Source organism: Tachypleus tridentatus, chromosome 4, assembly GCF_004210375.1.
Source record: "Tachypleus tridentatus isolate NWPU-2018 chromosome 4, ASM421037v1, whole genome shotgun sequence".
In the NCBI taxonomy this organism is placed as follows: Eukaryota; Metazoa; Arthropoda; class Merostomata; order Xiphosura; family Limulidae; genus Tachypleus; species Tachypleus tridentatus.
Genome location: NC_134828.1, coordinates 71,428,727 through 71,442,382, shown reverse-complemented (window position 1 = coordinate 71,442,382; position 13,656 = coordinate 71,428,727). Strand labels below are relative to the sequence as shown.

The following is a 13,656-nucleotide window of genomic DNA, read 5'->3' as shown; positions in this document are numbered from 1 at the left end:
TCTGAGAACTTACAACGCTAAAAATCAGACTTCAACACCAGGGATGAGTAGAGCTCAGTTACCTCATTATGTTTGAATGAGAATGACCAGTCACGTAGATAGCGCTAGTGGTATTGAATAAATATAGCATTACCGATTAAATTAAGTCATGTGAAATTTAAACAATCTGAAACATCATATTGAATTAGTAAATCAGTTTTAAAAAATAATTATTAAAAGAGAAGAATAGATTCAGCTTACTTTACAATTCCAGTAAAGGTGATTGTCTAGCGTATAACACATGCATACACACTGTTGTTGTGATATCAGTAAAGACTGTGTTTTCATTGTGTATCACATTTTGTGTTCAGTTCATTTATTTTTTGCCATACTTATTTAGTTTCAAGGAAATTTAGAAATACTTCTGAATTTATCTTGCCAAACCTCCTATTATATAGTGTACCTAATATCCTCTTTCGGGAAATCAACTTAGCTGAATGGTTTGGTTTGTTTTGAATTTTGCGCTAAGCTACACGAGGGCTATCTGCGTTAGCCGTCCCTAACTTTGCAGTGTAAGACTAAATGGAAGGCAGCTAGTCATCACCACCCACTGTCAGCTTTTGGGCTATTCTTTTACCAATGAGTAGTGAGATTCACCATCACATTATAGCGTACCCATGGCTGAAAGGGCGAGAATGTTTGGTGTGGCGGGGATATGAACCAGCGACCCTCGGATTACTAGTCGAATGCCTTAACCACCTGGCCATGCTGGGCCCTTAGCTGAATGAAAATACCACAATGCCAAGTATGGAAAAGCTAGCTTCCTTTTTAAACACTGAAGGTTTTTGAACAAAGAATAAATGGATATTTCTGTTTTCTTTCTCATTACTGGTCTACACTTCATTAAACATATGTTTATATGAAAAATATCAAGCTTACTGTTTTTTTCTATGTATGATGCAGGATTTTGAAAGATCTATGAATGTGGAAAATGGGAAAAAAAATCTCCTCTATAAACCATTTTATCACACCACTGTATGATGTGCTTGATTCGTTATTATTTTTCCACTTTTAACGTTTTAATAACTAGACAACATTAACAAGGGTATTTTTTCAACAATTATAAGGTTCCTTAGTACACGATTAGCTACAATGTTCTTCATTTTAAAAATTTATTTCGGGTACTTTCAAATTGATGTAATTTCTTTCGTTAGTAATACAAAATAATTATCTTTAATAAGTGTTTTCAAAAACTGACTTCGAATGTCCCCTTCCCCCAAAGGATAGTATATACGTGTGCGAGAAAGTAAAATAAGGTAACTACTGGTAACTTCCTTTCATCATAACATTTTTATAAACATATTCTTGGAAGGGTTATTACATTTTTTATTATATTCAGGAACATATGACATTTCTACCACTTTACAGAACTTTTTAGATAAGTTAACGCCTACTTGTTCAGTAGCTACATGAACTGGAAATGCATTGGAAGTTTCACACGTTATATGGTACCTTGTTTTATAATTTTCGTACAAAGCTACATAAAAGTTATACGTAGAAGTTTAATTTCTAACCTTTCTCAGCACAAGACTTCTCAGAACATTCCACATCTAGACTGATGTCCCCCACTTAATGAATCTGTAGATACTGAGAACCAATTTCCTGTGGCCACCAGTTTGAAAAACCCAGGAAAGATCGCTTGTAAACAGGACCCAACCTCATCTTGTGCGCCATCTATTTCTAATCAAGTAACGAAATTTGACAATCACTCTTATAGTGTACTCAGCCTCAATATATGGAGATCGAACCATGAACTTTCTAATTTACAAGCATACTAACCACTGAGCCACTCCTTGTCTGATTCGTTAGAATAAAACCTTGTTAAGCTTGATCATTCTACCACCATCCTTCTGCATAAATTGAGTACATTACATTACAGTAATCTGGTACTTCGGTACATTGTTACAGTTTGGTCATACTCTTCCTGTTGACCTTAAATTTTGAGAACAGCTGTTCAACATAGTTTCCATTGCAAATAGTTCTATCATACGGCTGCCATGTTCAAAACACCACGAAGATTTTTTATAATCAATGCACTGTATGGATTATAGTTTCCCAGAATCAATTTTAATAGTGTATTGCAAAAACACATACTTTATTTGACCAGTATGTTTTCATATGGTATAGTACTTCTTGGGATATGCAACAGTTGAACTAATGTGGTAGAAGCAACTTGAGTACACGTGACTTGAGTCATATTTTCATACAGAGATTTTTAAAAATTATATTGCATACTGTAGCCTGGGGCACGTGGACAACTTTTGGTTTTGATCATTGTGTTTATGAATTCCCACCTGTTACAAGACGCTACACTTTGTTGTTTACTACTGTTGGGATATGACTGGTAGCAGGTCTTTTTCTGATGACGTAAAGGAGGAAATATCCCAGTCTTAAAATTATAAATTCTCGATACGAACACATTTTTATAATGCGTGTGTAAGAATGTTTTGCAACAAAAAGTGCTGTCACATTCTCAAAAGTGATCATTTTTGTGGAATCATACAACCGACATGCTGTTTCACTAAGACGTTACATTTACTTTTATTATCATGTGACTTGCCGATCTGCATATTCAAAGTCAATTTAACTTATCGTGCTAAAGCCAATATGAGCATTTAAAAAGTGTTTCAGATTTTCAATGTTCCCAGTAATAACTGCTGTTGTTGGACAAGATTTGCGGCTGATATGAATTTGAATTTTTGATGTGCGACAAAACTTTCTCAGAGCATCGTAGTAATCACACATTGTCAATAATTTTTAGGTTCCACTTTCGTAACTGGTTGGTGGATATTTTCTGAATGGTTATTCCCTATAGATGATATGGGCTGGGAAACCAGTCATTGTTTTATAGCTTCATTTGTAACTGAAGCTACAATAACATTTTGACAATATAATTCAAATTGTGATTAAGGATTACTGCAGTTGATTTATATTATCTTTACTTGGCTTCAGTTTAAAGATGTGTACTATTATCATATAAGTTCAATATTTAAACATATAATATTACATTGTAACGTGTTTTTTTCACTCTGAAATAAAACAATGCTTAACGACACAAAAATTTTACTTTGGATATATTTTTTCGTGTTACAGTGTAATAATATTCAGGGCCCCCGGTGGCACAGTGGTATGTCTGCGGACTTACACACTAAAAACCGGGTTTCGATACCCGTGGTGGGCAGAGCACAAATAGTCCCATTGTGTAGCTTTGTGCTTAATTCAAAAGAAACAAACAAACAAACAAAAGCAATATTCAGTTTGTTTGTTTGTCATTAAGTTCAAAGCTACACATTGAGCAATCTGTTCTCTGCACATAGTGGATTTCCAAACTCGACTTGTAAGCCATTGAGTCACCGGGGTGGGAGTTCTTCAGGTTGTTTATTTTATGTAGTGGGTACAAATATAAACATAGTGTATATCAATGGCATCGGCAGAAGTTAACCATTATCAAATTAAACAAAACATTTATTTGCATGTGATTCATTGCATTTGTAGCACGTATGTAAATGAAACTGTGATACTAGTTTACGATCTGAAGATATTATGCAAGTGAATCTCGTGCCATTATGTTACGTTGGTTCAATTTTCTGTACTTTCAACTCTGTCACTTTCTTCAAGTGGTACACAATGACAGTCCTCTTCGGCACGACAGCTGCACGCTTCAATATATGGTCCGTTTTCTTTGCTACATGAATATAACCCCCACCTGAGAAGCTCAAGTACAATTTTTTAGGTTGCTTAACAGAACCTATCATGAGGATTGGTGTGCAAAACAGCCAAGCTTGACCTGAAAGGAATTCACATCCGTTATGTGAAGAGATTTCTACAAACATTAGAACATTTTAACTTTTTGTGTACATTTTCTAGCATTATATAGTGTTGTTCCCCAGATATTTCAGTCAAGAATAGCAATTAATATTCTGAAATCAGGCGTTTCCAGAACTGTCTCTTGCACCTTACTCTCAAGAAACCAGTACTGTCAAAGCCAGTCAGACTATGAAATGCCAGTATTGTTTTGGATATTTTCTAAGCAAGTTGCTGTAAAGTGCTATTAATGCGAATAATATCATAACAGTCTGTTAGCAGAGCCCTATCCACGCTGAAGAATTGACTATCACTGTTATGATGCACTCACAGCTTAAAGTGCGAGGAATATTTTGTGGTATCGCAAGCACTGAAATTCAGAACTCTATCGCACAGACAACCCATGTTAGGACTATTCTCATCTTACACTGGCGTCTGATCCTCAGTCTTGTAACGTCTTCTCGCCTCTACAGTGCAAAGTGCGTTTTTTTTTTTTTTTTTTTTGCTTTGCGTAAACAGGATTAAGCTACAGATTCCTAGTCCAGTACGCTAACCATTGAGCTCAGCCCTGAAATGAAATCCAGATAAATTTGAAAAAAAGTTGGAATGTGCATTTTATAAAACATCAAGAATGTCATTTATGTATATCGATGTCAATATGTAAACATGTATATATAAAGAATGTCATTTATGTATATCGATATCAGTATGTAAACATGTATATATGAAGAATGTCATTTATGTATATCGATGTCAGTATGTAAACATGTATATATAAAGAATGTCATTTATGTATATCGATGTCAGTATGTAAACATGTACATATAAAGAATGTCATTTATGTATATCGATGTCAGTATGTAAACATGTATATATAAAATGAAAGTAACCGTGCATGCAAAATTGCCAATTTTATCATTTATCACATCACAACGAATTATACCATTAGTTAGGTTTCATTAAGATCTTTGTGTTGATATATAATTTTTTATAATCAGTTGAAAACTGACCATTGGCTTTTGGCAATGCTTCGTAATCGCAATTTATTTAAACTAAGATCTCACTGCGATACCATTTAGAAATAAGGATATAAATAACTGGTACTGCTGACCAGCTCCTCTTTACAAATTCTATACAGGGCATAGCCAATCAGAAAAAAACAACACATATACCATATATGGGAGGAGCACCTGAACATATCCCAAAAATATGACCCCTTTTTTTGAAGGGTCAGGTCCTGGATATACATTAAGCTTATTTCAACATAAATATAACCGTTATTTTCTGATGATACAAGTTATTTGTTTTCTGAACCCCACGCTAAAATGGTTTTCATCACACAACAACAGAAGGTTTTGTATCGTACTAAAAATATCGACAATCTCTGCAAAAGCTGTTATCTAACGGAACTTTCTTTTCCATAATCTTTTTCATTTGGTGTCAGTACTAATAATCTAGAACACAATGAAAAATTGTATACTTTATCAATTAAGTTATTCTGTGTGAAATGAAATTTTAAATAACAATTTATGATAACTTTGATGAAATATCAACAAGAAACGGTTTAAAAACTTTTATTATGAAACTTTCATCAAATGTTTTACAAAAATACCAATACACGTTATGTTCAGTTAACTGAAAATATGGCATACAGTCCTGAAAGTATTCATATACAATATTTATTAAACATACATATTCAAATAACAAAGTAATCCAAAAGAATAATAATACACCCAATAATGCATACATTCCAAGTACAAATATAAGTATAGTATGAAAAAATATTAGAAATTAAAACATACAAAATAAAATATACAGGAAATATGATGCGCAAAATGTTAGAATATAAAAATATACGTATTTTGTTAACGTTTTCACAACAGGAATGAGAAAAAAATTATGGTATATCAAGACTTACGATACTGATTTTTAATTATTCATACAGAAAAGTAGCCATAAACATGTAAACTGTTTTATGCAATTGTAGGAACAACTGGAATATAATGCTCGTTCTTGGACTCCTGTATATATCTGAATCATATTCAATGAATATAATTTCACGTCTCCCTACATCTTGTAAAACACAGCCCACGGGTTAAGGGAAAAAACAAGTTTCTGCGAGGAGAGCGTATCTCTTTTCGATACGACTACGTGAGCATAACAAACACACGAATTTCGCTGATCTGGCAATTCTAGCATGTTGCGCAAATCGAGACTTTCAAAAATGGTTTAGGTTTCATATTAATGTGGATCTCTGGTATTAATTTCTGATGTAACTCAACAACCCATACTAATACGTATTTTATCTGTGTTAGATTGGTGCATCAAATTGTGAAAATCGAATCTATCTATCTTACGATAATGAAACTAACTCTCGCAAGCTACTAAACATAGCTTAAAAGAGTAATAAACAAAAGCGAATTGTCATGGAAAGAAATATGTAAAGACGTAAGCTGTGGTACTTAAGATATGAAATAAAACCATATAAAAATAGTACAAAGTATTTTTATGGTTTAATAATATTTTAAAGTAATATATATTAAGCGTACATATATCAAGATCTTAGGTAATACCAATGTTTTCACACAAAATTTTGCACTAATGGCGTTTGTTCATAAATTGCAATTAAACATACAGAACTAAAACTATAATCCAAAATTAGTAAAAACAAACTACGTTAGATAATCGTAACTAAATTACTAATGTACAGATATGAGTAACTGATAAAATGACTTTTCAACGTATTGCCATATAGAAATGTTTTACAACAACGCTGTAACTTACAGTATTATGTTTACTTAAAACCACAGGGCAGAACAAAATGTTCAGCTGCTATTATGATAACCATGAAACACTTTCCTAAGGCTTAAGCCGGATTAAACCTCAAGTTTTAAGAGGTGGCTATACAAGACGATCATAACTGGCTGAATTAAAAAATAAACATAAACGTCTTTTGTAACTTCAGTACTTCCTCAGCCTATCCATAATTTCAAACAGGTGCAGTACAAGAATTATTGTAGTTAATTATATTTAATAAAAGACTAACCGACTAAGAACACAAAATCTTTTCATTCTAAGTGGTGCTTGTGTTTTCTACTGAGAAATATTTAACTATTTTATTATTAATAGTAATTTCAATAATAGTACAGGAATGTACGTTTAGAGGTTGCACATCATATGACCTGTTTAGCACAAAGATAAAGGGTAAAATCATCCTAGTTTATATTTACACGTACAAACTAAGGGCAACAAGGGATCTGTTGGTCCATCTAGACCATCCCATCCAATATACTAACCTCTAAAATAAGAGCAAAGTATTCAAAGCCAGTCCTTATCACTCAAATATTTATGAACCTTTTCCTTAAACCATTTTAAATTAATTGCATCTTCCACAGCATAAAACTATCCACTCCAAAGGCCAACCACCATGTTAGAAAAATAAAATTGTCTTAGCTAAGATGACTCCTACTCCACCAGATCTTCTCCAATGCTTTGTTTTCAAGAGAAAACAGCTGCAGAGAACTTACCTAGCCTTGTATCACAACCTATCTATTTCCTGTGTTATCCTATAAACATTTTCCCAACTATCCGATGTCCTTTTTAAGATAAGAAGTCAAAGATTGAACATTCTACTCCAAATATGGTCTAATAAATGATCTATATAATGACATTATGACACATTTAGACTTGTATTCAATATTGCTGTAGCTAATAACCTAAATTTCTATTTGTACTATCACTAGCAACATTACGTTGCTTGGACGGTTTATGAGACTGCCAAGATTGCCAGAATGCCAAGATTGTCTCCTTTCACTACATTTTCACCTAAATAAGCATTAACCTCTGTAAAGAATGTAAAAGGATCAACAAGGCAAGGTTTTCCCTTAGTAAAAATATGTTGACTATTTAACAAAGTTTTACAGTTTTTAAATAACTTTTCATGCCATCTTTTATCAGACCTTCAAAAACTTTTCCAGCTACTGATGTATGACTAAAGTGGATAAATACTAGGCCACTTTTTATAACTTCTTTTGAAATAAGGAGTAACATTAGTCATCTTATCATCTTCTGGCATCGGCCTACTAATCAGTGACTTAGAGAAATTAGTAGCTCCATATCAAATCCTTAAACACCTTTAAAACCCTCGGAGAGGAATCATTTATCATTCTCTAAACTTCTGTATTTTTAAGCTAAAAATTAATGTGGTCATCTTGTAACTATTCAGGATAATAAATATGTCTTAAATCTTCATTAGGAAACATTGAAAAAATTAAAATTCAATAACAGCCATCCCATAATTATGAGATATCAGCATTTCAGTGTCATTCTCCATAGCCCCTACTCCCATTCTAACATTTTGCTTGCTCTTAATGTATTGAAAGAAATCCTTACTATTTATTTTTTTATATTTTTAGCCAATATTTTTTCATTTTTTTTATTTCCTAATTTCTCCCTAAATGGTTTGTAAAACCCTTCTCCCTCATGACTTGACTCAAGCATTTCCTAATCTATATGCCAAAAATTAAAAATCTCCCATAATTATAGTCTCATTAGCAGCTATGTTCTTCATTTCACAGTAGTGTTAATTTAATCAGTTGACATGTAACAAATTTCAACTAAACATGTTATTTCTTTATAGCCACTAACAGAATCCCAAAGAGATTCAACCTCATTGCTTAGTTTGAGCAGAATGTAACCCACATGACCCCCAAATCCTTTCTTTTGACATAAATATTGTTATAATTTGTTCAGTTATTACGTTGTCGAATTTTCTTAAAACTACACTGTTGACATCATAACCCTTGCTACATTATAGAAATATAGTGTTTAAATTAATAATTTTGGCCATACTTACATTTATGAAAACAAAATCCATATGGTAATGTACTTTAAAAAAATAACTTTCACATTACAGATATTTTTGATTATATCATATTTTTCTATAATCTGTATACAACAAATACCTATAAAGTTTTTTTTACAAAAATCAGTTTTTATACAGTGAAACTTCTCAGCACAAATAAAGTTTTGTCACTTTATTCAAAATTTCTTTGATAAACATACAGCTGGAACAGAATTTATTTTAAACTGGTACAGTCATTATAACTTAAATGTTTCTAATTAATTACATCAAAATGCTATTACTTATATTTTAACCGTTTTATTATCATTCATAATAACATAAGGTGTTTTGCTATCTACAGACTGTACATCATACAGTCTGTTTTGTCTGAGGATGGAAAATGTGAATCTTCACAGTTTAGATGCCCCTTTCAGCTGATACTGCCTATAGACAAAATTAGTTTAAAAATATCAAAACATATTCTTATAACTTGAATATTTATTAAAGAACTTTTGTATTTTCTTAAAACCTAATACACCGTTGACACCACCATCTTTAGAGAGTTATACAAATATGGTGTTTACTGTTAATTTTGACCATATGTTCTTTTTATGAAAATAAAATCTACACAATAATGTACTTTAAAATAATCTTCCATATTATAGGTATTTCTAAGTAAGTCATAACTGTCTGCAATCCATACATACCTAATATCTATGGATCTTTAAAAAAAAAGTTTTCATACAATGAAACTTATTGGTAAAAATTAAAGTTCTGAAACTATATTCAACATTTCTTTGATGAAGGCACAGCTGCAGAATGATTTAAAAAACAGCACAGTCATGATAACTCAAATATTTCTAATCCAATACTTCAGAACACTAAGTTACACAAGTTTAAAAGGATCTTAGTTTTATGATGCACTACTAGAAAACATAAGATTATAGCTAAGTTATTGGTAATATTATAAATGAGTGTTGAGATAAAATATAGATGACTGGTGCATAGGAAATCAGACTAAAACACAAGTGACCTTTAAAAAATTCTAATTAAGAGACTGGTTACTGCATCCCTTTCTTTAAACTTTATTTACCATTCCAGACACTTCATAAAATGTAAATATATACTTATTTTATTAATTCATTAAAACACTTAATGTTTAGAACTCACAACTGGAGAGCAGGAAGGATATTTCCTGTGCATGATCCAAATCCCACATGATAACCATCTCCCTGAGAATAACCAGGAATGATAACTTCATTTCTATCTGAAATAGTATTTACCATTCCAGACACTTCACAAAATGCAAATATATATGTATTTTATTAATTCTCAGGCAAAAATATTTTATTATACACCAACCACCACACTTTTCATAAACATTTCCATTAAAACACTTAACACCTTTGAAACTTACAACTAGAGAGCAGGAAGGATTTTTCCTTGCATGATCCAAACCCCACATGATAACTATCTCCATCTTAAACTTTATTTACCATTCCAGACACTTCACAAAATGCAAATATATATGTATTTTACTAATTCTCATGCAAAAATATTTTATTATAACATCAACCACCACACCTTCTCTAAACTTTATTTCCATTCCAGACACTTCACAAAATGCAAATATATATGTATTTTATTAATTCATTAAAACACTTAACATGTTTGGAACTCACAACTGGAGAGCAGGAAGAATTTTTCCTGTGCATGATCCAAACCCCACATGATAACTATCTCCATCTTAAACTTTATTTCCCATTCCAGACACTTCACAAAATGCAAATATATATGTATTTTATTAATTCTCATGCAAAAATATTTTATTATACACCAACCACCACACTTTTCATAAACATTTCCATTAAAACACTTAACACCTTTGAAACTTACAACTGGAGAGCAGGAAGGATTTTTCCTGTGCATGATCCAAACCCCACATGATAACTATCTCCATCTTAAACTTTATTTCCCATTCCAGACACTTCACAAAATGCAAATATATATGTATTTTATTAATTCTCATGCAAAAATATTTTATTATACACCAACCACCACACTTTTCATAAACATTTCCATTAAAACACTTAACACCTTTGAAACTTACAACTGGAGAGCAGGAAGGATTTTTCCTGTGCATGATCCAAATCCCACACGATAACCATCTCCCTGAGAATAACCAGTAATGATAACTTCATCCCCATCTTTGAGAAACTTCCGAGTACTTCCATCTTCCAATGTTAAAGGTTTGGTGCCTCTCCACGTCAACTCTAGTAAGGATCCATATGAGCCTGGAATTGGTCCACTAATGGTTCCTGAACCCAAAAGGTCTCCAGAATTTATGTTACAACCTGTAATTGTATGGTGTGCTAGTTGTTGTTTCATGGTCCAATACAAATACATAAAGTTAGACTGACAAATAACAGTTTGTGTTTCTGAGTCCTCTGGCTTTATGGCTACTTGCAAACTGATATCAAAATTGTATGGATCACTATGCTGCAAATAAGGAAGAGGTTTAGGATCTTGATTGACATTGACACAACAAAATGGTTTAAGAGCTTCCATTGAAACCACCCATGGACTGATTGATGTTCCAAAATTTTTGCCTAAGAATGGACCTAAAGGTACATACTCCCACTTCTGAATATCTCGTGCACTCCAGTCATTCATCAATACCATTCCAAAAATATAATCTTGGGCTTGATTTATTGGAATGGGTACACCAAGTTTAGTCGATGGCCCAGTAAAAAAGGCCATTTCAAGTTCAATGTCTAGTAGCTTGGATGGACCAAATATTGGGGGTTCTAAATCATTTGGTCGTGTTTGTCCATTAGGTCTTCGAATTGGTGTACCAGATACAACAACTGACGATGCTCTTCCATGATAACCAACAGGGAGATACTTCCAATTTGGCATTAAAGCATTTTCTTTTCCGCGGAACATTATTCCAACATTTGTAGCATGATCAATAGATGAATAAAAGTCAGTATAATCACCAACTGTTGCCGGTAAATGCATCGTGGCATCATTTTGAGAAACAAATGCATGCTTACGCAAAGCTAGGTCATCTCGTAAAGTTGGAACACTTAAAGACAATAATTCAGTAATTTTAGCACGTATTTCTTGCCACGCTACTTTACCCAGTGCCATTAAAGGATTTAAGACTGAAGCTTCAAAAACATGTTGTTTATCACGCATCAGTGGCCCGTCAAAAAGATGTTTCACAACACTCAAGTCTAGAATCTGGTCACCAATAGCAACTCCAATTCTATGGCGTGGGTCATTTGAAGTTGAAAATACTCCATATGGTAAATTCTGGATAGGAAAATGGCAGTCTGGAGTAACGCTGATAAACGATTTCATAATGAAAAAAATATGTGGGTCTGCTTTTACTACAATAAACTCTTTTTCAAAATTTCTACAGTTGCAGTTTCTTCGACTAGCAAGTTTCGACCTACACCAACTACGTATCAAGACGAATGAGCAAACCTGATATACCACGTGGATAACAGCGCCATCTCGCTTCCTTGCCAAGTTATCTGCTAATTAAAAAATAATCTGTTTCAGGAATGGTAAAACTTTGCTTTGTGTCTGCGTTATCGCAAGCTATGTTGTGTTAAGTGCTGAGTTTACAGCAGGAAATCGAATTTCGGAGTTTAGTGTTGTATGTCCATAAGCTTACCGTAAGACTAAAGTAATACTGGCATCTACCATCATCCAATGAATCTTCGCTTAAACTTGCAAGGCTAAATTTGCCTCCTTAATATTTAAATATTGTTAGTTCATATACATTGGTAAAATTGTATACAAATATTTATAAATATAGTTAAAAGTCTCGAAACGGTAGAAAAGAATAATAAAATTTATTACGCTCAAGACAAGCACGATAAACAAAGTAAAATTATTTTATATATCTGTCAGCTTATTATAATTTTGTTTTTATATTTATTTTAATATGGAAGCACATATAATGTTTTAGTTAATATATTAATTATGAAGTTTCTGTGTTAAAATCTAACAAAATATTAATTTGGCGGACAATATGCAAAACAACAAGACAAAATTTCTCCAAATTTATTAGACAGCCTCACTGTGTACGGATAATAAAAAATTATTTTTTATTCTCAAAGACTTGTACTGTTGGTATATTTCATGCTTTAAGAACCAGGTAAATTAAATATTACAAAATTTTACCGTAAGGTTAATATAGTTTCATAATATAATTTAGTTTGTTTGTTTTGGAATTTCGCACAAAGCTACTCGAGGGCTATTTGTGCTAGCCGTCCCTAATTTAGCAGTGTAAGACTAGAGGGAAGGCAGCTAGTCATCACCACCCACCGCCAACTCTTGGGCTACTCTTTTACCAACGAAAAGTGGGATTGACCGTCACTTTATAACGCCCCCACGACTGGGAGGGCGAGCACGTTTGGCACGACTCGGGCGCGAACCTGCGACCCTCAGATTACGAAGCGCACGCCTTAATGCGCTAGGCCATGCCAGGCCTAATATAATTTGGCTTCATGCTAAATTGTTTGAGGTTTTTGATGTCACGTCCAGTTTAAAAAGATACAACTAGTTAGCGACTATTACTAACGTTTTATTAATTGCTGTTGTTTTTATTAGGGGAAAGCTATACAATGGAATTCCTGCATGTCGTTAACCGCAGGGAACTGAACTCTAAACTTTAGCATTGTAAGTCAGGAAACTTACCGCTGACCAACCGTGGACCTTCTGAATAAGAATTAGATGACAAAACTCTTTTCATCACATTGTACATCCACACAACAAAAGTTAATAACCGTGACGTAGATGCATTTATGGAAGTACTTTCTTTCTCTAAACCATTGTCACATTCACATTTCACTAACTACAGTACAATTAGACTGACAACGTGTTCTGAGTTTAACTTTACGCATTATTTATTAACTATTTTCCACTGCCGGTCACAAGCGACTGAAGTACGATGG

At 33.0% G+C, this 13,656-nt stretch overlaps 1 protein-coding gene across 3 annotated transcripts; it reads right to left on the bottom strand.

The window, feature by feature from the left end:
* Positions 1–5,401: 5,401 nt before the first annotated feature.
* Faa (fumarylacetoacetate hydrolase) lies at positions 5,402–12,187 on the bottom strand. 3 transcript variants are annotated; one of them, XR_013027766.1, is made up of 2 exons: positions 9,857–12,187; positions 5,402–9,130 (listed from the first exon to the last, which is right to left on the bottom strand). XR_013027766.1 is itself a non-coding variant. In XM_076499198.1 (2 exons), exons 1-2 carry the CDS (start codon positions 12,050–12,052, stop codon positions 9,097–9,099), a joined length of 1,290 nt encoding a protein of 429 aa, XP_076355313.1. In that variant the 5' UTR covers positions 12,053–12,187; the 3' UTR covers positions 5,402–9,096. The 3 variants fall into 3 exon arrangements, 1 of the variants encoding a protein (XP_076355313.1); XR_013027767.1 differs by having other exon boundaries at positions 10,583–12,187; XM_076499198.1 differs by having other exon boundaries at positions 10,797–12,187.
* Between the last annotated feature and the right edge of the window lie 1,469 nt (positions 12,188–13,656).

What these genes read in the sequence shown, in the direction of transcription:
- Faa (XM_076499198.1), bottom strand. Translation starts at nt 12,052, where the DNA reads ATGAAATCGTTTATCAGCGTTACTCCAGACTGCCATTTTCCTATCCAG. An exon ending in ATCCTTCCTGCTCTCCAGTT is followed by an intron (nt 9,131 to 10,796) that starts GTAAGTTTCAAA and finishes TTTTGTCTATAG; the next exon opens with GCAGTATCAGCTGAAAGGGG.